The sequence below is a fragment of the Macaca thibetana genome, chromosome X, assembly GCF_024542745.1.
Source record: "Macaca thibetana thibetana isolate TM-01 chromosome X, ASM2454274v1, whole genome shotgun sequence".
Lineage (NCBI taxonomy): Eukaryota > Metazoa > Chordata > Mammalia > Primates > Cercopithecidae > Macaca > Macaca thibetana.
This window is the reverse complement of record NC_065598.1, coordinates 55,416,882-55,440,624: the sequence shown is the minus strand read 5'-3', so window position 1 is coordinate 55,440,624 and position 23,743 is coordinate 55,416,882. Positions and strand designations below refer to the sequence as shown.

Below are 23,743 nucleotides of genomic sequence, written 5' to 3'. Positions count from 1 at the left end.
ACTTCACCCCGCTCAGTGAAAATGTTCAGTCACATCTAAACTTGGTCTCAAGAGAAACAAAAACTACCTGTTACTATTAGTGAGGAACAGGGAGCTTATATTAGGTTAACCTCTACAACCATGTGTGGCAGACATAGTAGGGGAATACTGCTGAAGCAGGTTTCGGTCCTGCCACGTACATCAAGACAGAATAGCTTTCTTGCTCATGGTTACTCACACTAGCAGGAAAAACAGGCTCAGGGTAGCACAATTCCAAGCAAGTGACCTCTGTCACTGGGCTGAGACAGAAAGATACTCTAATTAGGACTCCTTGCCCCATCTATACCAGCTAGAAGGATGGCTCCCAAATATTCTCGGGGTTACAAATAATATTTCCACAAAGGAAGAGGGGAAAATTGTACTTTAGATTCTCTGCCCTGTTGCTATAGTAGCAAAAGGAATCAATATTTAATAGTTTGCCAGCTAAATGCCAAGGCTTGCTAGGTGCTCAATGTTCCTGTGTCCCATTTTCATCTGCACAATAAATCTACGATCTAGATATTCATAGAAGGAAAACAAGCCCCTAGAGATTAAGTATTGTTTCTAACATCACCAAGCATTGGCAGGGCCCAGAAACAAATTATTTACTGGGAAAGGCTCTTAGAGTTACATTTACCAAGGCTAATTAGCAATTACTTATGCAGTGTGTTGTGACATCTTAAATTAGTTTCTGTTATTGCTATTTTTAAAATGTATTTACAAATACAATACTGGTTTTTGCATCCCCCTTTCAGGGTTATACAAACAGTAGGCTCTAATATAGTTGCTAAGCTCAATTTACAAGAAAAATAGAAATACCAACATGCTTCTTTCCCTCTCCACTTCTTCATGTGAACTCCTAATTATGTCACTGAGATGACCATAATGTTTCTTCTACATTAAAAGTTTTCAATGAGTCTTTTAGAGAAAAGGATAGGATGTGAGTTTTCTCAAAAGGAAAATATGCCACATTTCGTAATAAAAGTCCACAGGAAATAGGAATCCTTTAACATAAATGAACAGTTATTAGCATAAATAATCTGAACTCTCTTTTTTTTTTTTTGAGACAGAGTTTCACTCTTGTTGCCCAGGCTGGAGTGCAATGGCACGATCTCGGCTCACCACAACCTCCATCCTGCCTCAGCCTCCTGAATAGCTGGGATTACAGGCATGTGCCACCACACCTGGCTAATTTTGTATTTTTTAGTAGAGATGGGGTTTCTCCATGTTGGTCAGGCTGGTCTCAAAATCCTGACCTCAGGTGATCCACCCACCTCGGCCTCCCAAAGTGATGGGATTACAGGTGTGAGCCACCGCACCCAGCCAATAATCTGAACTCACTAATAAGAAATACCTGCAAAAATCTAATTTCATTAACTTCTAAAGAGCTACACACCAAAGGGCTTCCTTCTTTCAGGTCACTTGCTGACAATACTATTTTATAAATAAGGCTGTACATGCTGAAGTTGACAAGAGGGAAAAAGGTTCTTCGTGAAAGTAGTGTCATGCTGTTCTCTGTTGCTGAAAACAAAGAAGGTACAGTGTGAAGTACATCTGCAAAGCAGAAATTTCTTACCAGAAAAGTAGCTCTCTCAAACAGAAGTACTTCATCAGCTTCGATAATTTCAGCAAAGTTCCTTAGGTTCATTTCCAGCTGCTGAACATTGGGAATCAGCTGATAAACTATGCTGGACCAAGCCTAACAGAACAGAAACACAGTGTACTATTATTAACAGCTAGTCAGTCCCAGACCTTTGAAATTAGTAAGTACACTATAACATGTGGACAGCAAAATATGATGATAATCCAGTCCCAAACAAATACTGACATTAAATATGATATAACACAAATGAAATGAGAAAATGAAGCTAGCATCTGATTTTTATCCTTGAGTTGAATTTTTTTTTAAGTTCAAACACTTTTGTAAAATGCTGGAGAAACTTATTTCCATTGATAATTGAAAGCAAACAAATATTTAATGCCATCATGTTGCCTTAGGAAAAAAGTTGAAAAATATGATCTACTCTGTTAAAAAGCTCCTAATCTAGTCACAAATATTTAAGCCCAACAGTGTAGATTTCTCTAAAGATCAGAACCTAATTATGCTATATTTAACATATACCTAAGAATCAATTTAATGAAAGTAGCAGAGCCACATAGACAAATGGCCCCTCCCCTCAATAGAATAATATACCATTAAAAGAGAAACTAGTGGCATTATCATTCCCAAAGGTTTGTTGTTATCTGCATAAGTTATTGATCCAATTGAATTCAAAATGGTCTACTGTGTTTTTGCCTAAAACTGACTTCATCCAGGAGTATGACTAATGTAAGCAGTTGAAATTAACCACACTCTCCCTCTATTCTTATAGGCTCTTTTATTTGTATTTTCATTATAATACTTCCTTCACTCTGACTCCAATTTGTCTGGTAAGGTGTACTTTGTTCTTCTCTCCCCTACAAGAGGGCAGGAACCTGGTCTTAGTCATTTGTGTATCCAACAGCATCAAGCAGGTATGTAATGAGTGCTTGTTGAATAAAACTTAATATAAAAATTTAAGTCAGCTCTATGCAACATTGATGTAAGAGATAGAAGTGCCATGTCTCTGTTCCAATTAGTTTTATTACTTAGGCATGAGGGTTCAGGTTCCAAGTTCCCAGGTCGGTGTTAATGTCACTGCTGAATTTACCTTGGAGAAGGCACCAAAGCTAACCACAGCAGAGACATTGTCACTCACAGCAGTGTTGTGATTAGCCAATTGTCTTTGGTCGTGTTATGTATTGCCATCCTTCACACCGCAGTTGGTTCTTATCAGTGCGTCATGTCCATCCTTATTCACGGTTACCTGTTCTATGGGAATAAGGCTTTGAGAGAAATTCGGCCCATATTAATCTAGAACAGTATTTCCTAGACAGGTATCTCAAAATGATCTGTTATTAGAGTGAGGCTAGGTCAACATAATATTGGGGAAAATGAATTAGTTAAAAAAAAAAGCAATGGCTATTTTAAAGTCCAATGGTTTTTCTCCTTGCCACGTCAGGTTTCTGTGCTTCTGGTTGTAGATACTTGTCAGATGCCGTTGATACTGAGGCTCTAGCTACCAGTGACAGAGAAGGGTGCTTTCCTACCCAGAGTCAGACTTGTCAATGGATACCAGAAGCAGTCTGAAGGAAAGGGCTAACTATAGGAGGATCCAAAAGGACCTAGTCCTTCAAATAACCAGATCAGTAGGAGAAAGGGAGGAATCAGAATAAGGAGCCTATGTGCCAATAAGGTAATTTCAGCTTCATCCATAACAAAGCTATTGTTGTAACCTCCATAATAAGTGTAAGCAGTGTGGTATCCATTCCAGAAATGGGAACAGTACTTCTGGTTGAAAGAATGCTCGTCTCCAATTTGGCATGAAAGTTGAAGCTATTATACCATATGCTAGGCATAACATGTCTGATTCTAAGATTCCTTCTCCAATCTCTTTCCTAAATATTGTCATTTTATTGCCATCCAAACTTAGGCAGACTAGCTTATATCATGTAGAAGTACCTGAATACTAGATACAACTCCAATCAGCATTGAGACCACAACAGGTCAAAATGGATGATGGCCAGTAAGTGAAACCTTTGCTATCACAAAGACCAGTACCAAATTAATCATCACCAAACTGGCTAATTCAGTGTGACTCAGTAGCTATGTCGACCCAATCTAAGATCAAAACCCAAGTCTCTTAATATTAAGTTTGATATTCTTCAAACAATTTGTTGCAGATTATTTTTTAGTACAACAAATCTAGATGGCTATGAAATAGTTTAAAATCTTTCAGTGTTGTTAACATCCTTCTAGGTTTTTTTTCATGCTCTTAAAATGAGGGAACTCAGGGAGACATACACACCTTATAGAGGGTTTCATCCCAGATAGATGTTCGGAAACAAGAACATTCCAATGGGCGAGACAAACGCCTCAAATCTTCTTCTCGCTCTTTAAAAATCTAAATTAAAAAGCCCAACATACTGATCAACATATAATAGTTCTCATCTTTCAAGCTAAGATGTAGTTATTTTATCATATTTTAACCAGGAGCTTTTTGTTCCTTTCTAAGAGGAATTTTAATTATGTCTATTTCACAAACTAGGATGGCAGAAATTGTTTCAGGTCAGGTCTAAAAGTGCAATAGCTAGAATTCTTCAGGCCTATCCTGCTTATGCTGAATACTCACTATGAGCACTATGTTTATAAATAAAGCTTATCATACAGAGGAGTCTTAATAAAATACATCGAACACTCCAAATCACCAAATCTGGGTCATTTTAAGATAGTTATACACATACCAAGAATATATAAATGAAAATATTTTAACCCTTGTATATATCTTTCTCAGACACATATATACATATGGAAAAATATCTATATAAACATATATACACTGATATTTTCCCAGGAGTCAGTGGATTATTGTTAAATATGTACATACACACTGGGATGGCTAATTTTATGTGTCAAGTTAGCTAGGCCATGATACCCAGACATTTGGTTAAACACCAATCTGTATGTTGTTGCAAAGGCAGTTTTTAGTTAAGATTAACATTTGAATCAGTAGACTCTGAGTAAAGTAGTTCATTCTGTATAATGTGGGTGGGCCTCATCTAATCAGATGAAGGCCTTAAGAGAAAAAGCCTGACATTTCCCCAAGAAAAAAGAATTTTGCTTCCAGATTGCTTTCTAACCTGAACCACAAAATTAACTCCACATTAACTCTTCCACGGGTCTCCAGTCTGTCAGCCTGCCCTGCAAATTTTGGACTTGCTAGTCTCTACAATTAGTTGAGAAAGTTTCTTAAAATCAATCTCAGTCTTTCTCAATCTCTCTCCCTAAACACACACACACACACACACACACGTACACACATATGTATGTATGTATATGTATATTCACATATTCTATTAATTCTGTTATTCTGGAGAACCCTAACACAGACTTTAGTACTGAGAGTGATTCTAGAGAATAATCTTAAGGATGAGTTTTCTAAATTGGTTCTGGGGTTGGTTCTCTAATCTGATTAGATTTAAAGGCCCTAATGACTCTCTTTCCAGTAGAAAACAGAGTACTGATAATCTATAGTGTGATGTGGCAGCAGAGATACACAAAATACCACCACTGGATATTCCTAATAAAACAGTTTTAAGAGGCAAGGTTCCAGGTGACCACATACAAAATTTTGAACATTTTTGTCAAAATAACAAATATGAGATTGGCTGGCTAATCCTAAGTGTGCTGAACAAAGGAGAGAAAGGATGAGCTCAGAGATCTGAATTATCAGTGTAAGTACTTTGTAAATGACCAGAAAGTTTCTATGACTGCCCTGAAAAAAACCTCTTAACCCCTATAGCTGCAGAGCTGAGACTGATGAAAACCAAACTCAGAATCTCATCCTTTAAGTGGATGAATTACAATGCAAACTGAATTCACAACCTCACAGGGCATCTGCTAATAAAGTGAGGGCATTGACCAAGAAGAAGTAGGATTCTAAATTTTGGAATGGAGGTTATTTGGGAAGATCCTAATGAAGCTGGCAAAATTGAACCCTTAAATTCTCAGTCTTCTTTGCCAGTAGAAGCAGCCACTCATCCATATCTTAGATTAACTCTATTTGGCCTGAGAAAACTGCAATGGTCTCCTCTGAGGTATCTGCCATGCAAGACACTACTGATTCACCCCCACTACCCCTCTTTGCTTCTAGACCTATAACTAGTTCAAGTCTCAGCAGGCTCCTATAGGTGAGGTGTGAATTATGACCCATGAGGAATTATGCTATACTCCAAAGAACTACATAATTTCTCCAATTTACAGACAAAAACCAAGGAAATATGTATGGGAATAGGTATTAAAGGTATGGGATAACAGTGGAAAAAATATAAAGTTGAATCAGGCTAAATTTACCGATAGGAGCTCATTAAGCAGAGGTTCCACACTTAATGTTGCAGCCCATGGGGTAAGAAAGAGCTTTAACAGTTTGTTTGGACGGTTGGATGAAACATGGACCAAAAGGTGGCCTAAACGACATGAGGTTAAAATGCCAGAAGTGATTTGGTATACTCTAGAAGAAGAGATCCATAAAAAAAGAGACTTTAGGGACACTGTAATGTTCAAGTATTAACAGATTTATTTAAGGCCTACTCACCAAACCTGCGAGGTTCCAGAAGACACACCTTTCTTTTATCATGACTATGAAAACTAAAGTTGTAAGGGCAGCCCCAGCTTCTTTCCCCAGTTATGTGATCATTCTTCTCTGCAGGCTAGAACTTTCAGTGGGAACTGCTGCCACTGAATTGGGAAACCTAAATGCAATGGGAGTAGTTGGATCCTAGAATGGCAGGAACCAAGTGGGGGCACTTAATCACCAAAGACAAGGTGAGCATAGTACCATAACTGAGGCAGAGTCAAAGCATTAATCAGAATAGTCTGACTCGTAGAGACCTATGGTGTTGGCTAGTTATCATGATGTTCCTAGAAGTGAAATGGATGGGAAGTCTACTAAATTTTTACTTGATCTGTATACGTGGAAGAATTCTAGGTCAAGTGATAAAAAATTTAATTTGAATTATTAAATTGGAGAGTCACAGCTTCTCAATCAATACCCAGACTTGTACCAGTTTACAAACCCAGACCCCTTGAATGAAGGGGAGCCTGGGTCCCTTTGAGGAAGGACACTGCCAAGTATTTATACTGTTAATCTTCCTCCCAGCCTCCTGCAAATGGACCTATGTGGCCTTTTACCAGGGTGACTGTGCGTTAGGGAAAAGGAAATAATCTACTACTGAGCATTAGCTCTGAATTGACCCTAATTCCAGGGAGACCTAAAATGTAACTGTGATCCAGCAGTCAAAGTAGGGCCTTATAAAGATTAAGTAATCAATGGAGTTTTAGCTCAGGTCTGTCTCATGTAGGCCCAGTGGGTCCTTGCAACCTTCTTGTGGGTTATTTTTCCTGTTCCAGAGTACATAATTGAAGCAGACATGCTCAACAACTGGCAGAATCCCTCATTGGTCTCTGGACCTGTGTAGTGTAGGCTGTTGTGGTGGAAAAGCCAGGTGGAACCCATTAGAATGGCCTCTACCTAGGTAAATGGTAACCAAAAGCAATATTGCATATTCTTGGAAGGATTGCAGAGGTTAGTACCACCATCAGACTTGAAAGATGCAGAGTTGGTGATTACCACCACATCCTCCTTCAAATCTCCTATTCAGCCTGTGTAGAAGAAAGATGACTCCTGGACAGTGGATTGTCATAAACTTAACTAGATGGTGACTACAATTGTAGCTGCTGTGCCAAATGTGGTTTCATGGCTTGAGCAAATTAACATATGCAGCTGGTTTTCTAACAAATGCTCTTTTCTCCATACCTGTCTTTATTAAGGTCCACCATAAGTACACTGTAAGTTGTTTGCTTTCAGCAGGCAAGGCCAGCAATACACTTCACTGTCCTGCTGCAGGGGTATATCAGCTCTCTAGTCCTATGTCATAATTTGCTTCACAAGAATCTTGACCACCTTCACAAGAATCTTGACCACCCTTTTATAAGATATTAGGCAGGTCCATTGCATTGATGACATTATGCTGATGGGACCTAATGAGCAAGAAGCAACAACTACATTAGACTTACTGGTAAGATAGCTGCACGTCAGGGGATGGGAAATCTGACAAAAATTCAGGGGCCTTCTACCTCAGTGAAATTTTGAGGGGTGCAGTGGTATGGAGAGATATCCCTCCTAAGGTGAAGGATAAGTTGTTGCATCTGGCCCCTCCTACAACCCAGAAAGAGGCACGACATCTAGTAAGCCTCTTTGAATTTTGGAGGCAACACAGTCTTCAATTGGCTGTGTTATTCTGGCCCATTTACCAAGTGACCCAAAAACCTGATAGTTTTGAGTAGGTCCCAGAACAGAAGGTTCAGGCTGCTATTCAAGCTGCTTTCCACTTGGGCCATATGATCCAGCACATCCAATGGTGCTTGAAGTGTCAATGGCAGATAGGGATGCCATTTGGAGTCACTGGCAAGCCCTCATACGTGAATTGCAGCACATGCCTTCAGCATATTGAAGCAAACCCCAGCTATTGTTCACAGATAACTATACCCCTTTTGGGAAACAGTTCTTAGTTTGCTAGTAGGTCTTAGTATAGACTGAGCACTTAATCATGGGCCACTAAGTTACCATGAGACCTGAGCTACCGATCATGAACTGGGTATTACTTGACCTACCAAGCCATAAAGTTGTGCATACACAGTAGGACTCCATCACTAAATTAAAGTGGTATATATGAGATCAGGCTCAAGTAGGCCTTGGATGAACAAGTAAGGAACATGGCCACAGTCCCCATTCCTGCTATACTACTCTTTATTTTATTTTTTTTTTTTTTTGAGTCACTCTGTCACTCAAGCTGGAGTGCAGTGGCACAGTCTCGGCTCACTGCAACTTCCACCTCCCAGGTTCAAGTGATTCTTGTGCCTCAGCCTCCTGAGTAGCTCAGACTACAGGCGCATGGCACACACCACCACACCTGGCTAATTAGTGTATTTTTAGTAGAGATGGGGTTTTGCCATGTTGGCCGGGCTGGTCTCAAATTTCTGACCTCAAGTGATTTGCCCACCTCGGCCTCCCAAAAAGCTGGGATTACAGGCATGAGCCACCATGCCCGGCCTATACTACCCTCTCTTTTCCAGCCTGCAACTATGGCCTTATGGGGAGTTCCCCACAATCAGCTGACAGAGAAAGAAAACTCAGGACTGGTTTACAGATAGTTCTGCATGATACACAGGTGCCATCTGGAAGTGGACAACTGCAATACTACAGGCCCTTTATGGGACAGCCCTAAAAGAAAGTGGTAAAGGGAAATCCTCCCAATGGGCAGAACTTTGACCACCTGGTTGTTCATTTTGCTAGGAAGAAGAAATGGCCATACATACAATTAGTTACCAATTCATGAGCTATGGCCACTGGTTTGCTGGATGGTCAGGGACTTAGAAGGAACATGACTGGAAAATTGGTGACAAAAAGGTCTGTGGAAGAGGTATATAAACAGATCTTTCTCAATGGGTGAAAAATGTAAAGATATTTGTGTCTCATATGAATGCCACCAAAGAATGACTTCAGCAGAAGAGAATTTTAATAACCAAGTAGATAGGATGACCTGTTCAGCCTCTTTCTCCAACCATGCAGGTAACTGCCCAATGAGCTAATGAATAAAGTGGCCATGGTGGCAGGGTTGTTATGTATGGTCTCAGCATCATGGACTTCCACTCACCGAGGCTGATCTGACTACAGCCACGACTGAGTGTTCAATCTGTTAGCAACAGAGACCAACACTGAGTCCCTGATATGGCACTATCTCCCAAGCTGATCACCTAAGTACCTGGTGGCAGGTTGATTACACTCATCTGCTCCCATCATGGAAGGGACATGATTACTGAATTACACATTCTGGATAGGGATTTGCCTTCCCTGCATGCATTTCTTCTGCCAAAACTACCATACATGGATTTACAGAATGCCTCATCCACCATCACAGTATTGTACGCAGCACTGCTTCTGATCAAGGAACTCACTTCACAGCAAATAAAGTGAGGCAATGGGCTCATCCTCATGAAATTCACTGGTCTTACCATGTTCCCCACCATCCTAAAGCAGCTGGCTTGACAGAATGGCAGAATGGCCTTTTTGTTTTGTTTTAATTAGAGATGCATCTCACTATGTTCCTAGGCTGGATTTCAACGAGGCTACGCAACCCTTTTGCCTTACCCTCCCCCAAGGAGATAGGACTACAAGCATGAGCCATCACACCTGGTTCGAATGGCCTTTTGAAGATGCACAGTGCCAACTATGTTGCAATACTTTGCAGAGCTAGGCAAGGTTCTCTAGGAGGCTGTATGTGCTCTGAATCAGCGTTCAGTAAATGGTGCTTTTTATTTCATAGTGAGGATTCATGGGGTGGAAACTGTGCCACCACTCACTCCAGTGACCCACTAGCAAAATTTTTGTTTCTTGCCCCTGTGACCTTATGCTCTGCTAAACTAGAGGTCTCAGTTCCAAAGGCAGAAATGTGTATACCAGGAGACATAGTGATTCCACTAAACTGGAAGTTAAGACTACCAACCAGCCACCTTGGGTCCCTGAAGCCTCTGAATCAACAGGCAAAGAAAGAAGTTACTATGCTGACTGGACTGACTGATCCTGACTACCATGGGGAAGCTGGATTGCTCCTCCACAACAGAGGTAAGGAAGAAGAGTATTTCTGGAATATAGGAGAGCTCTCAGGATGTCTCTTAGTAATACCATGTTCTGTAATTAAACTCAATGGAAAACGACAATGCCCAATTCAGGAAGGTCCACTAATGGTCTTTGGGTCACCCCACCAGAGAATACAACAAGCTGAGGTGATTGCTGTGGGCAAAGGTAATAAGGAACTGAATAAGGCAGTTATAAATACCAGCTAAAAATCACATGACCAGATATACAAATGAGAATTGCAATTGTCAAGAGTACTTCATCTTGATTTTGTTATGAACATGTATCTATGTATATAAAGTAAATGTCTATTTTTTCCCTTTTAATCCCTTATCATGAACATATCATATGATATATAATATTTAAGTATTGTTAACTTTATATTATAATGTAAAAGAAGAGTAAACATTAGTCAATAACTTTACATCCTCTTCTGGGAAAATGATTAGTGCATTTTTGGTTGTATGCAGGATTACTGTATCATGTTAAGTGGAAGTATGACCTTGTTATTGTTTTTATTTGAAGATTAAGTATGGTTTCATAGATGTGTATGAGTGCCAAGTTGACAAGGGGTGTGACTGTAATATTTAGTTTTACGTGTTAACTTGGCTAGGCCACAGTATCCAGACATTTAGTCAAACAGCAGTCTAGATATCACTGTGAAGGTATTTTTCAGATGAGAGTAACATTGAAATCAGGAGACTTTGGGTAAAGATTACAACCTATAACGTAAGTGGGCCTTATTTAATCGGTTGAAGGTCTTAAAATAAATACCCCTCTCTCTGCATGTGTCTCTTCCTGTCTTTCTACGCATGGGTGCATGTGGGAGTGCAAGCGCACACATAAACACACATACACACACAATTAGTTCTGTTTCCCTGGAGAACCCTAAGATACACACATAGAAGAAAATAACTAGGTGCGGTTTTTGTATTGTTGAAATTTGCCATTTGACATTGGAATACATTCTTAAGTAAATGTGGTTATGTGAGACATCATTTTAATGTCCATTTCTCGCTTTATGTTTTTTTGCTAATGACTTATTACTTGCTGTTTATTTTATATTTATTTTAGACTATGGAAATGATGTTAGACAAAAAGCTAATTTGAGCGATTTTCTTATTCGAGTTCAAATGGGTCATAAAGCAGCGGAGACAACTCACAACATCAACAATGCATTTGGCTCAGGAACTGCTAACGAACCTATGGTGCAGTGGTGGTTCAAGATATTTTGCAAAGGAAACACGAGCCTTGAAGATGAAGAGCATAGTGCTAGCCATCAGAAGCTGACAACGATCAATTGAGAGCAATCATCAAACCTGATCATCTTACAACTACATGAGAAGTTGCCAAAGAAATCAACGTCAACCATTCTATGGTTGTTCAGCATTTGAAGCAAATTGGAAAGGTAAAAAAGCTCAACAGGTTTGCTCATGAGCTGAGCAAAAAAAAAAAAAAAATCATTATTTTGAAATGTTGTCTTCTCTTATTCCATGCAACAACAACAAATGATTCTCTCAGTTGGATTGCGGTGTGCACCAAAAAGTGGATTTTATATGACAACTGGTGACAATTGGCTCAGTGGATGGACTAAGAAGCTCCAAAGCACTTCCCAAAGCCAAACTTGCACAAAAAAACTCATGGTCACTGTTTGTTGGTCTGCTGCCGGTCTGATCCACTACAGCTTTCTGAATCGCGGGGGAACCATTACATATGATAAATATGCTCAGCATATCAATGAGATGCACCAAAAACTGCAACACCTGCTGCCAGCACCAGTCACAGAAAGGGTACAATTCTCCATGACAACACCCGACCGCACATTGCACAACCAACACTTCAAAAGTAGAAGGAATTGGGCACGAAGTTTTGCCTCATTCATCATATTCACCTTACCTCTTGCCAACCAACTACCACTTCAAGCATCTTGACAACCTTTTGCAGGGAAAACACTTCCACAGCCAGCAGGATGCAGAAAATGCTTTCCAAGAGTTTGTTGAATCCCGAAGCACGAATTTTTGTGCTACAGGAATAAACAAATGTGTTTCTTGTTGGCAAAAATGTGCTAATTGTAATGGTTCCTATTTTCATTAAGAAAGATGTGTTTGAGCCTAGTTATGATTTAAAATTCATGGTTCAAAATCACAATTATTTTTGCAGCAACCTTAGCTGAAATGGATATTTAGGGAAGTACACTAACCATTTTACCTAAAACTTCTAAGTCTATATTTTTAATAAAATAAAGAACATACTTTTCTTAACTAAGCTTAAAGTATCTTGAAGAATATTAATCTATCTTTGGAAATCTTTATATACACATTTAGAAAATAATAAGATGATTAATCAAAATTACAAGTGATTTTTTTTTCCCAAGATGATAGACTGAAGGCTTTGTCAGCGGGCCTCACCTGCTTGGAAACAGCAGAGTGGTGTGTAGAGATTCACAGTCTAAACTTTTATCCAAGAAGGAACACAGGAACTCAATAGAAAAACTGAAAGAAACTTCAGACACTTTGAAAGAAGTGGTGGGCAGCAACCTACACCATGAGCCAGGCAGACCACTGTGAGTCTCCAGAGCATGAAAGGGGGAGAGAATGTCTCCTTGATACACATTCCTACTGAGGAGTTGAGCAAGCCAGGCCACAGGGGAGCACCTTAACCCTACCCAGCACTGGAGTTGATCTGGTGAGCAGTGGGAAGTATATGAAAAACAGCAGTACTTTGCATGTACCCTGAAACCCCAGTGGGGACAGAAGGAAACCATTCCTGATAGAGGAACCTTACAGCTAACTCAGGCAGTGGTCACAGGATGCGAGAAGCTCCCAACTGAGATTTGCACTCTTAATCTCTCCAGTGGGGACAAACTCCCTTGGCCAGAACTGAGGGGCGAGTGGGAAGTATGCTCTTGCCACAGGAGCAGCAGCCAAGTGTCCCAGCTTTGTGAACAAACAGGGAGAAGTGAGGCCTGAAAGGCGTGGTTTCTGTCTCAGGCAGCAGGAAGGCTTATGGCCTGGGGCAGTTTTGCATTCTGAACACAGACTGCCTGGGACCCAGCTAGCCGTTGCCAGCAGAAGACTGTGGGTGTGAGACCCACCTTGTCAAGAGTGTGGGAGTTGGGTGGGTCTCACTGACACCTGCTACTCCTTCTCCCAATGTGGATTCTTTTGTGCAGCAGAGTCAGTTGTGCTTCTCCCTGGAACATTACCCTAGTGGCCAGGGAACTGCCCTCCAAGCCCCATTGGGACCACTGCTTGTGCTTACACATGAGGAGCCAGAATGCAAATCTGTTTGACCCAGCCCAAACCTGGGTTTGCCCCTCCACCTGCCTTGGTAGCATAACACAACAGACAGGGACTTTTGGGAGTTTCATGGCCTTGCCCATTGCCTGAGACACAAGTACTTCCCCTGGGTATCATAAGTCAGGGACAAATCCCATGGCCACCATAGCAATTGGCTCTCTCCTGCAAACACCACCTCCTGGCTAGAGACCAATTGGTGCAGCCCATTACAACATCTGCTGACACAACAACACACCACTTGAGAAGGAGAAAACTTCTGCATGACCTCAGCTAACATCATTTACCCACACCATCCCAGCTCATCAGGAGGTCTTGAGCCTATTCATCTGCCCAGTACATTACTACTATAGCTGGGATTTGAGAAAGCCATCACAGTAATGCTATTTTTAGCCAGGGAAATCTTTCAGAGTCTATGTCATTCCCCTGCTACCCTTATCATAGCTTGTGCTTACACCTGCTGCTGGGAGACCAGAGGGCAGGGCAGCTTGGTCCAGATCCACCCAACACTGTCTCCCTCTGAAGCTCAGAGCAGAGCCTAAGCCACTGCACATCCTGCAGACCTGTCCACAGCCTGAGGCATCAGACAGCTTCTCCACTTGGCTGATAAGCAGCATCAATGACCAATTCTCCTCAGAAGGAAGAACGAAAATTACAGGTGAATAATCGTAGCCCAAACGGAATGTTAAGCGGAGAGTGCTGGAGCTTATCAGAGAGTTCACTGGAAGAATCTGTGACTCACCAAAAAAGAAAAAAGAAAGTAACAAGAAGCTGGCAGAGATCAAACCCTGAGAGACTTAGTAATCTGTGGACAGGGGAGATGGGAGTGCTCTTGGCCTCTCTGGCCCTTGCAGCAGACTGCTGGTATCCAAGCTCAAAGAGGGCTTCTCTGCACTCATGAGCACAAGTACCAGAGTGAGCTGTGATTTACGGACTCCTCAAGGGCATTACCTTGCTAGCACAAGGTCCCTTCACTTTCCCTCTGGACCGGAGCTATAGCAGTGGGTGCCATGCTGGATGTGCACCCATTGTGAGACTTTGTTTTGCTCAGGGACCTTCAATCCTTGTGTCTTCACGTCACTGGATGATTTGCACATATTCCCCCAGCAACAGCTTAGAGTGTGGAAGCCCCACAAGGTGGCTAGACCAGATGAGCAGCAGGATTCACAGCTGTCTGGCCCTCAGGGACTGCCACACCTATGGGAGCAGGGAGTGCACCACATCAAGGGAGCACCCTGTGGGACAAAAGAAACCAGACTGCAGGCCTTGAGTCCCAGAAGTTTCCACTTGTGGGAAGTTTCCTTCAGCAGAGGCACAGGTGCAAGGCCATGCTCAGTGGTGAAAAACTGCAGTTCTACCCCAGCAGTCAGGCAGCTCCAGGGCTCACGAAGGGACCTAGAGAAGGAAACTTCTCCCCCTTACCCAGCACTTGCAGATACAGGTGGGGCTTCTCTTCCAGGAACTCAGCATGAGTGTGCCTATAGACAGTCTTTCTGGAGCACTTCAGGGTGACTACATCTCCACAAGAGGAGTGCCTTCTGGGTTCAGGCTTGCATAAGAAGTAAAGTCACAACTCCTCTTTACACGGAATGCCAGCATTCCTGCAGATGGACAGAGGTGCTTGTCTGATCTGAATATCCAGAACACTGGGACAAGGGCATGATGAGGAAGCAGATGGCTTTCCTGCTGGCCTGGGAGAGGAGCTGAGATGGCTCCCTTCTGTCCCCTTGCAAAGACCTCAGTACATTTCAGAGAGCTCCCCCAGCCAGCTTAGTCAAGGCTGGGCCTTCTGCCCACAAACGGGATACTGCATATACCCACCTGCTTCAGCTGCAGCTGGTTTTCACCTGTGGGTGCCTGTACTAGCATGAAGGCTGAACTATTCAATGGCAGAGGTCTCATGAAGCTTATCTCATTCCCCAGTGGTATGCACTTTGTTATTTTTTCCCCAGTATACTTCTCACAAAAATAACAAAATGTACACCATGGGGAAATGAGATAAGCTTCATGAGACCTCTGCCATACTGGCCCATGGGAGACAGTAAGCCTTCTCACACACCCAGCACACTGCTACTATAACCAGCAGCTAAGAAAGCCATTGCACAAAGATTCTGTACAACCAAAGAGCTCATACACAGTCTTTGACACTGAAAGCACCCAGAGCCAAAGCTAGGTGACCATACACTACACCCATTAAAGTCACATCCTCAAAGGGAGAAAAAAATTTAAAAACCCAGTAAAATCAGAAATAAATTTAAAAATAATAAGAGGAAATTATCTACTCAAATGAGAAGGAACCAGAAAAATGATTCTGGCAATGTGCAAAAACAGAGTTCTACAACACCCCCAAAAAGATCACACGAACTCTCCAGTGATGGATCCAAACCAAAATGAAATATTTGAAATATCAGATAAAGAATTCAAAATGTTAATTATTAGGTTGCTAAATGATATCTAAGAGAAAGTTAAAAACCAACATAAAGAATAACTGGACCAAGCAGAAGAAGAATTTCAGAGCTTGAAGACAAGGCTTTCAAATTAACACAATCAGATAAAAATTTTTAAAAAGGAATTAAAAGAAATGAACAAAGTCTCCAGTAAATATGGGTTTAGGTACAAAACATCCAAATCTAAGAATCACAGGTGTTCCTGAGGGAGAAGAAAAAGCAAAAAACTTGGAAAACCCATTTGAGGAAATATTTGAGGAAAATTTTCCTGGTCTTGCTAGAAATTTAGACATCCAAATACAAGCAGCTCAAAGAACTCACAGCAGATTCATTATAAAAAGGACATTACCAAATCATCAGGCTATCTAAAGTCAACATGAAGGAAAGAATTCTAAGAAGAGTGAGACAAAAGTATTGGGTAACTTATAAAGGAAAAACTTATCAGACTAACAGCAGACTTCTCAGCAGAAATCTTACAAGCCAAAAGGGATTGAGTCCTATCTTTAGTCTCCTCAAATGGAATAACTGTCAGCCAAGAATTCTCTATCTATCAAAACCAAGTTTCATAAATGAAAGAGAAATGAAGCCTCTCCCAGACAAGCAAATGCTGATGGAATTTGTCTCCACTAGACCAGAACTATAAGAAATGCAAAAGGAGTTCTAAATATCAAAATGAAAGGTCATATGCACCAGTATGAAAACACTTGAATGCAAAAATTTCACAGGACTTATAAAACTGTAACACATTGAAGAAAATCAAGCAACTAGGTAGCAGCACGATGACTGCAACAGTACATCACATGTCAATATTAACATTGAATGTAAATGGTCTAAATGTGTCACTTAAAAAGATACAGATGGACAGAATGGAAAAAAACACAAACCAAATATCTGCTGTCTGCAAGATACCCAGTTAACTTGTAAAGATGCTTATAGACTTAAGGTAAATGGGGAGGAAAAATATTCCATGTTAATGGAAACCAAAAGTGAGTGGGAATAACTATTCTTAGATAAAACAGACTTTAAATCAACAACAGTAAAAAAGACAAAAAATGTCACTATACAATGATAAAGAAATCAATTCAACATGAAGATACAACAACCCAAAATATATGCACGCCTAACTCCAGAGCTCCCAGATTAATAAAACAGAAACTACTATACCTAAGAAAAAGAGATAGAAAGCAATACAATTATAGTGGAGGACTACAACACCCCATGGACAGCACTGGATAGATCATTGTGACGGAAAGTCAACAAACAAACACTGGACTTAAACTGGACTCTAGAACATGTGGATTTAACAGACATTTACAGAAAATTCTACCCAAAAACTGCAGAATAGACATTCTTATTGTCAGCACATGGGACTTTTTCAAGATAGACCATATGCCAGGCCACAAAACAATACTTAATAAATTTTTAAAAATCAAAAGCATATCAAGTATCGAATCAACCCAAAGCAGAATAAAACCATAAATCATTTCCAAGAGGAACTCTCAAAACCATACAAATATATGGAAATTAAATAGTCTACTCTTGAATGATCTTTGGGTCAAAAATAAAATCAAGATGGAGATTAAAAATGTTTTTGAAATGAGTGAAAATACTGACACAAGTTATCAAAATTTCCGGGATATAGCAAAAGCAGTGCTAAGATCAAAGTTTATTGCACTAAATGCCTACATCAAAAGGACAAAAAGATCACAAATTTACAACCTAACATCACACCTCAATGAACTGGAGAAACAAAAACAAGCCAAACCCAAAGCTAGCAGAAGAAAAGAAATAAGAAATAACAAAGGTTAGAGTAGAACTCAAGAAAACTGAAAATAAATTAAAAAAATACAATGGTCAATGAAACAAAAAGTTGGTTCTTTGAAAAGATAAACTAAATTAATAAACCACTAGCTAGATAAAGAAAAGAAGATTCAAATAAGCTCTATCAGAAATGAAAATGGAAACATCATACTGATAACACAGAAATACAAAGGATGACTGAGACTACTATGAACACTTCTATGCACTCAAAGTACAAAATCTAGAGGAAATGGATAAATTCTTGGAAATACACAACCACACAAGCTTGAATCAGGAAAAAAAAAAAAAAATAGAAATCCTGAACAGAGCACTAACAATTAGTGAGACTGAATCAGTTAAAAAAAAAAAAAAAAAAAAAAAAAAGTCCAAAATCTCCCAACCAAAAAATCAAAACAAAACAAACAAACAAACGAAACACCCAGGACCAGATGGATTCACAGCCAAATTCTATGAGACAAAGAACTGATGCCAATCCAACTGAAACTGCCCCAAAAGATTGACAATAAGGGAATCCTCCTTAACTCATTCTACAAAGCCAGTGTCATCCTGATACCAAAGCCACAAAAGGACATAAAAAAAGAAAGCTACAAATCAATATACTCAATGAACATAAATGCAAAAATCTTCAACTAAATATTAGCAAACCTAATCTACCAGCACATCAAAGAGATCATTCACCAAGATCAAGTCGGTTTCATCCCAGGGATGCAAGCATGGTTCAATATACACAAGTCAATAAATGTGATTCACTATATAAACAGAATTAGAAACAAAAACCATATGGTCATCTTAATAGATGCAGAAAAAGCATTCAATAAAACAGAGCATCCCTTTATGATGAAAAACCTCCAACAAACTAGGTACAGAAGAAACATACCTCAAAATATTAAGAGCCTTTTATGAGAAACCCACAGCCAACATCAAAATGAATGGAGAAAAGTTTAAAGCATTCCCCTTAAGAACTGGAAAAAGACAATTATACTCACTTTCACCACTTCTATTCAACATAGTACTAGAAGTCCTAGCCAGAGCAATCAGGCAAGACAAAGAAATAAAGGTGATCCAAATTGAAAAAAGGAAGTCAAACTATCTCTTGTTTATAACTCAGGAATGGAAAACCAAATACTGCACATTCTCGCTTGTAAGTGGGAGCTAAGCTATGGGTACACAAAGGTATACAGAGTGGTATAATGGACACTGGAGACACAGAAACGGGGAGGTTGTGGGGGGTGAGGGAAGAAAAATTATCTACTGGGTATAATGTACACTATTCAAGTGATGAATGCACTAAAAGCCCAGACTTGACCATAGCACAATTCATCCATGTAACCAAAAACCACACATAACCATAAAGCTACTGAAATAATAAAATAAATAAAAATACTAAAAAAACTACAAAATTACAAGTGAATAAAACACTTCTAAATGTTTAAAGGAGCTCATTTATTGGAATGCTGTAAATTTTTCTACTGCAATTTTGGCTAGGAAATAAAGTGATTTTTAAAAGCAAACGAGAACAAAACAGCAAGCGCAGTAACAAGGCCCTCACAAACTCAAGACCCAAGTTACACACATGATTTTATGCTGAATTAAAACCATATTAATTATTAGGTATTAAATAGTAATTAATACTTAATGACAGAAGTTGAGGAAGAGCTAAAAAGACTACTAAATAATCAAAAGCAGTTTTCTGAGTCAAATATGGAACCCTTCAAATGGTTTTGAAAGCCTATAAGCTAACCTATAAATATCAAAACACTAGAACAGTGGAGGCAATCCTGTAACTAGTAATATAAAGAAGTATTCCTTACCAGAGCAATTACCAAAACATCCTTTCATTAAAGGATTTCCTTAGATTCTTATACTCCAACTCAAAGAGTAACTGTATTCCTCTATATGACCAGCATATCCCAAAACTGCTTTCCTTAGTTTCATACCCTTAGAAATAGAGAAGGATCTTCTCTTTCAGCATAGACCTTAAAATCCAATCCTCTTATTTTATATTGAGCAAACTAGACAGACTATATTGAAGCTAAACTATATGACTTGCCAATCCTGTAGTCTCACAGCTAAGCAGGAGTTTACCCATTTTACTATGTCTTTCTATAATGGGCCTTTGAGCCTTCTCGGGGCTATTTTGGTTTGTGGATAACTATCTATATTTGTTTTTTTGTAGGGGAATGAAGACTGGTTATCTCCTACTCCACTATCTTGGTGACATCACCTGCTACTGTGCCTTCTCTGGTTTAAATTTGTGTGTACTAACTCCCACGTCAGAAAGAGAAATTTACTATATCAGTGCAATTATGAGGGACCTGGCATAGTGCCTAACACACTGTGGTTGGCACTTGAACTGGTATATACCAGTTTCCTAAGTCAATCTAATGAAATCAGCAACCTCTCTTCATCTCACTCCTAGTGGGTCTTAACCTTGACACTACCTCCCTGCTTTGAAGGACAATAAAACTGGGGCAGCAAATATATTTTAAAAATAAATAAATGCTGCTTAGTGAGATCACTTGGACAGATTTCTTGCCTAATTCTGAAAATTATTTACTAATAAATAATATCTTTCCCTTATCATTGAAAATGTGTTTAAAAGAGTGTTTTGTCAAAGCAAATGACAAAACTTTACTTTGAAAACTTCTGCTGACCTTTTATTCCTGAAAAAAATGGTACAAATTAACCTATACCTCTACAAAATAAGTTTGCAAAGCATGTCAAGCATTTGGTGCAGCGCTTTTTCTGTTTCTTACCAGGTCCCGTTGATCCTCCTGTACCAGATCCATTTTGTGTACCAAGCAAAATATTTTGGCATCTGGAGAGTTCTGCAGAATGGCCTCCAGGCATGATTGGTAATAGTGCATGTCCTTTTCCAGTTCGCGGCTCTCCACATCAAAGACATAAATCAGAACCTCCACATTTCGGAAGATGTTGTCCCGTTGGCTAGTAAAATAATTTTCCATGAAGGTGTCTTGCCTGGTAGAAAAAAAATATATAGTAAGCAAATCCGCAGTTCAATCACTCCTCCTTATGACCTATTTTTGTTGGCTTGATCAATGTGAAAGATAACCTTAAGGCTTCAATCTAAAGGGCAAATCATAACAAATAAGTCTGGCCTTACCTTCTTACCTCTTGAGGCACAACTTGAGCCAACAAAAGAAGTTTGCAAAGCATGTCAACCATTTGGTGCAGCCCCTTTTCTGTTTCTTACCAGGTCCCACTGATTCTCCTGTACCAGATCCATTTCTCTGCCCCTCTCCTTATATTCTAAACACACTGACTTTTTCTCAATTCCTCAAGTGACACATGGTTTATCCACTATGTAGCCTTTACACATGCTGTTCACTCTGTCTCAGATGCTACCCCCCACCTCTTCATCTAGTTAACCCCTGCTTGTCTCTTTAGATTTCAGTTCAATCCATATTTCCTCACAGAAACTGCCCATGGCCTCCTGACAGGTCAATCCACTAAGCATAGGCTCTTATATCAATACATTCCTCTTACTTCTAACACTTACCACAAGTTATTACACTCGTTTGTGAGAGTTTTTCATTAATACCATTCACTTCCCTAGACAGCAAGTTCCATGTATGTTACTATTCTTCATTGTTTCCCAGCTTCTAACAGTGTTAAGTACTCAATGAAAATTTGCTGAATGAATAACTCAACAGTCAAATATTCTAAACTACATTAAAATTACTCCAATGGTAACTTTTTTTTTTTTTTTGAGATGGAGTCTCGCTCTGTCGCCCAGGCTGGAGTGCAGTGGCCAGATCTCAGCTCACTGCAAGCTCCACCTCCCGGGTTTACGCCATTCTCCTGCCTCAGCCTCCCGAGTAACTGGGACTACAGGCGCCCGCCACCTCGCCCAGCTAGTTTTTTTGTATTTTTTTGTAGATGTTGCTCTCTGCTCCTTAGGCTAAGTGCTGCTTTCCAGGAAGCTCTCAATTACCACTTGGCCAGCAGAAAACAGTAGCATCCGGTAGTAGGAGAAAAAAATCAGCAACCTAGGTTCTAGTCCTGCACTTTGCTATTAATTAGCTGTGTGAACTCAGCAGAATCATAATCTCCCCAGGCCTCAGCTGCCTTATCTGTAAAAACGAAGATCATCACATCTTAGTGCCTAAAAGCAAGGGACTTGGGACTAATGTCTTAACACGGATTCGAAAATTAGAACCAATGATAATGAGGAAGGATTTGTATGGAGATAGGTGCTAGGATGTTAAGTGATCCATCTGCTATCAGGAATGGAGTCATTTTCTTATAGAGTATTTAGCTATTGCATTATTCTTTCAACACATATTCACTGAGCACCCACTCTATGGCTGGCTCTATGCTAAGAGCTGGGATACACTGAGCTAACAATATCTATGCATTTTGTGAGGCACTCTGCTATGCAACTTTGTATAAATTATCTTAATCATCAAAACAACCCTATGAGCTGGTACCATTGCCTTCACTACTGTACAGATGAAGAAACTGTGGCTCAGAGAGTTTAAATGATTTACCCAAGATAACACAGTTAACAGAGCTGAGGTGCAAACCCCAATCTGACTCCAAAACCTATGCTCCTATCCACTGTGCAATGCACACTGCTCCTTCAGCACAGAGATGCAATGGCCATAGGGTAGGGAGCAACATCAGCATACATCCATAGTGTGTGTACATTTGTGATGGAATATGTGGTGAATACTTTGCTCATAAGAGGAAGAGCTAACTCCTACTCTTCCAAAAAGTAGGTCACTTAGCTAGAGAATGTGTGCTCAGTGTCTGATCTACAGTATTGAGACTGCCTGGAGAAAATTATTGATGTTTTATTACTAAGAACAAAGTAGTATGGTATGACAGCTAAGAGCTCAGCACTGGTGTCAGGATGCCTGAGACAGAAACCTAATTTATTCCTCCACAAAAGGGGATAATCTATCCCAAACTACAGATACCTAGATAGAGCTTGGATTAGTGCTATTTAAACATGTCACATACAGAGGGCATTTTCACAATTCCATAAAAGTCAGAGATGTTTATTGACTCAAGTGTCAATTTTGAACTAATTTCTATCTAATCTATTACAAATGATAGTTACTCTAGGTGTATTCACCATGCTGATATGCTAGATGCCATGATTACTGACATCAACTTCACAAACAAGTAAGCAGATGGTACTTACCCACCACAATCCCACAGGTTCAATACCAGGTTTCCCAGAAATCGAACATGAGAATGTTCTACATCAACTGGAAGACAAATATGACAGATCTAGTAATTATAGCAGGTGAAGTGAAATTCAAAATAAGCAAAGCACTAACCCATGAAATTTAGAAGGACCAAAGTGGAGTGAAATGCTCAAAGCCAAAACAAGAAGGTGATTTTCAGCTGAGTAGTGTGGTTTAGTGGCAAGGTGGGCACCTAAACTACCCTGAGCTACAGAATTGGCTCTCATGTAAGTCATTTTACTTTTTAGTAGTTTAATACCTAGAGCAGAAACAATCTCCAATTACAATACTTATGTTAAAATTTCAACATGTAATAGATATATACCATTTAATCAGTCTTCCCTGTCCCACCTGCCCCCACCAACCTCACACACACACACAAATTTTTAAAAAAGTAACAAAAAACAAACATAACACATAACCAAATGAACTCCTGCTATTGATTTCCTTTCCAGTTAATGACCCTAACTTTTTCCCACTTTTGACTCTTCTATCCACATTCAATACATTGCTAGTCCTTTGTAATCTCTCTTAATTCCATTCCTTATTTTATAACCCACCACAAACACTAAGGAAGCCCCTTATCATCTGTCTACACTACTACAATAGCTCCATAACTGACCTCCCCACCAAAAAGCCTTACTCACTTTTACTTCATCCTACAGGCTACT

General features: G+C 39.8%; 1 protein-coding gene across 3 annotated transcripts in view; it reads right to left on the bottom strand.

Moving 5' to 3' along the window:
• RRAGB (Ras related GTP binding B) overlaps window positions 1–23,743 on the bottom strand; it is a 38,354-nt gene that overhangs the window by 3,671 nt on the left and 10,940 nt on the right. For 2 of the 3 annotated variants that reach the window (XM_050776957.1, XM_050776958.1), the window contains 4 exons: window positions 23,027–23,093; window positions 20,613–20,835; window positions 3,906–4,001; window positions 1,595–1,717 (listed from right to left, as the gene is read on the bottom strand). In XM_050776957.1, the coding sequence (XP_050632914.1) occupies window positions 1,595–1,717; window positions 3,906–4,001; window positions 20,613–20,835; window positions 23,027–23,093 (509 nt within the window). The remainder of the gene's footprint in view (window positions 1–1,594; window positions 1,718–3,905; window positions 4,002–20,612; window positions 20,836–23,026; window positions 23,094–23,743) is intronic. The other variant, XM_050776960.1, reaches the window with a different exon arrangement.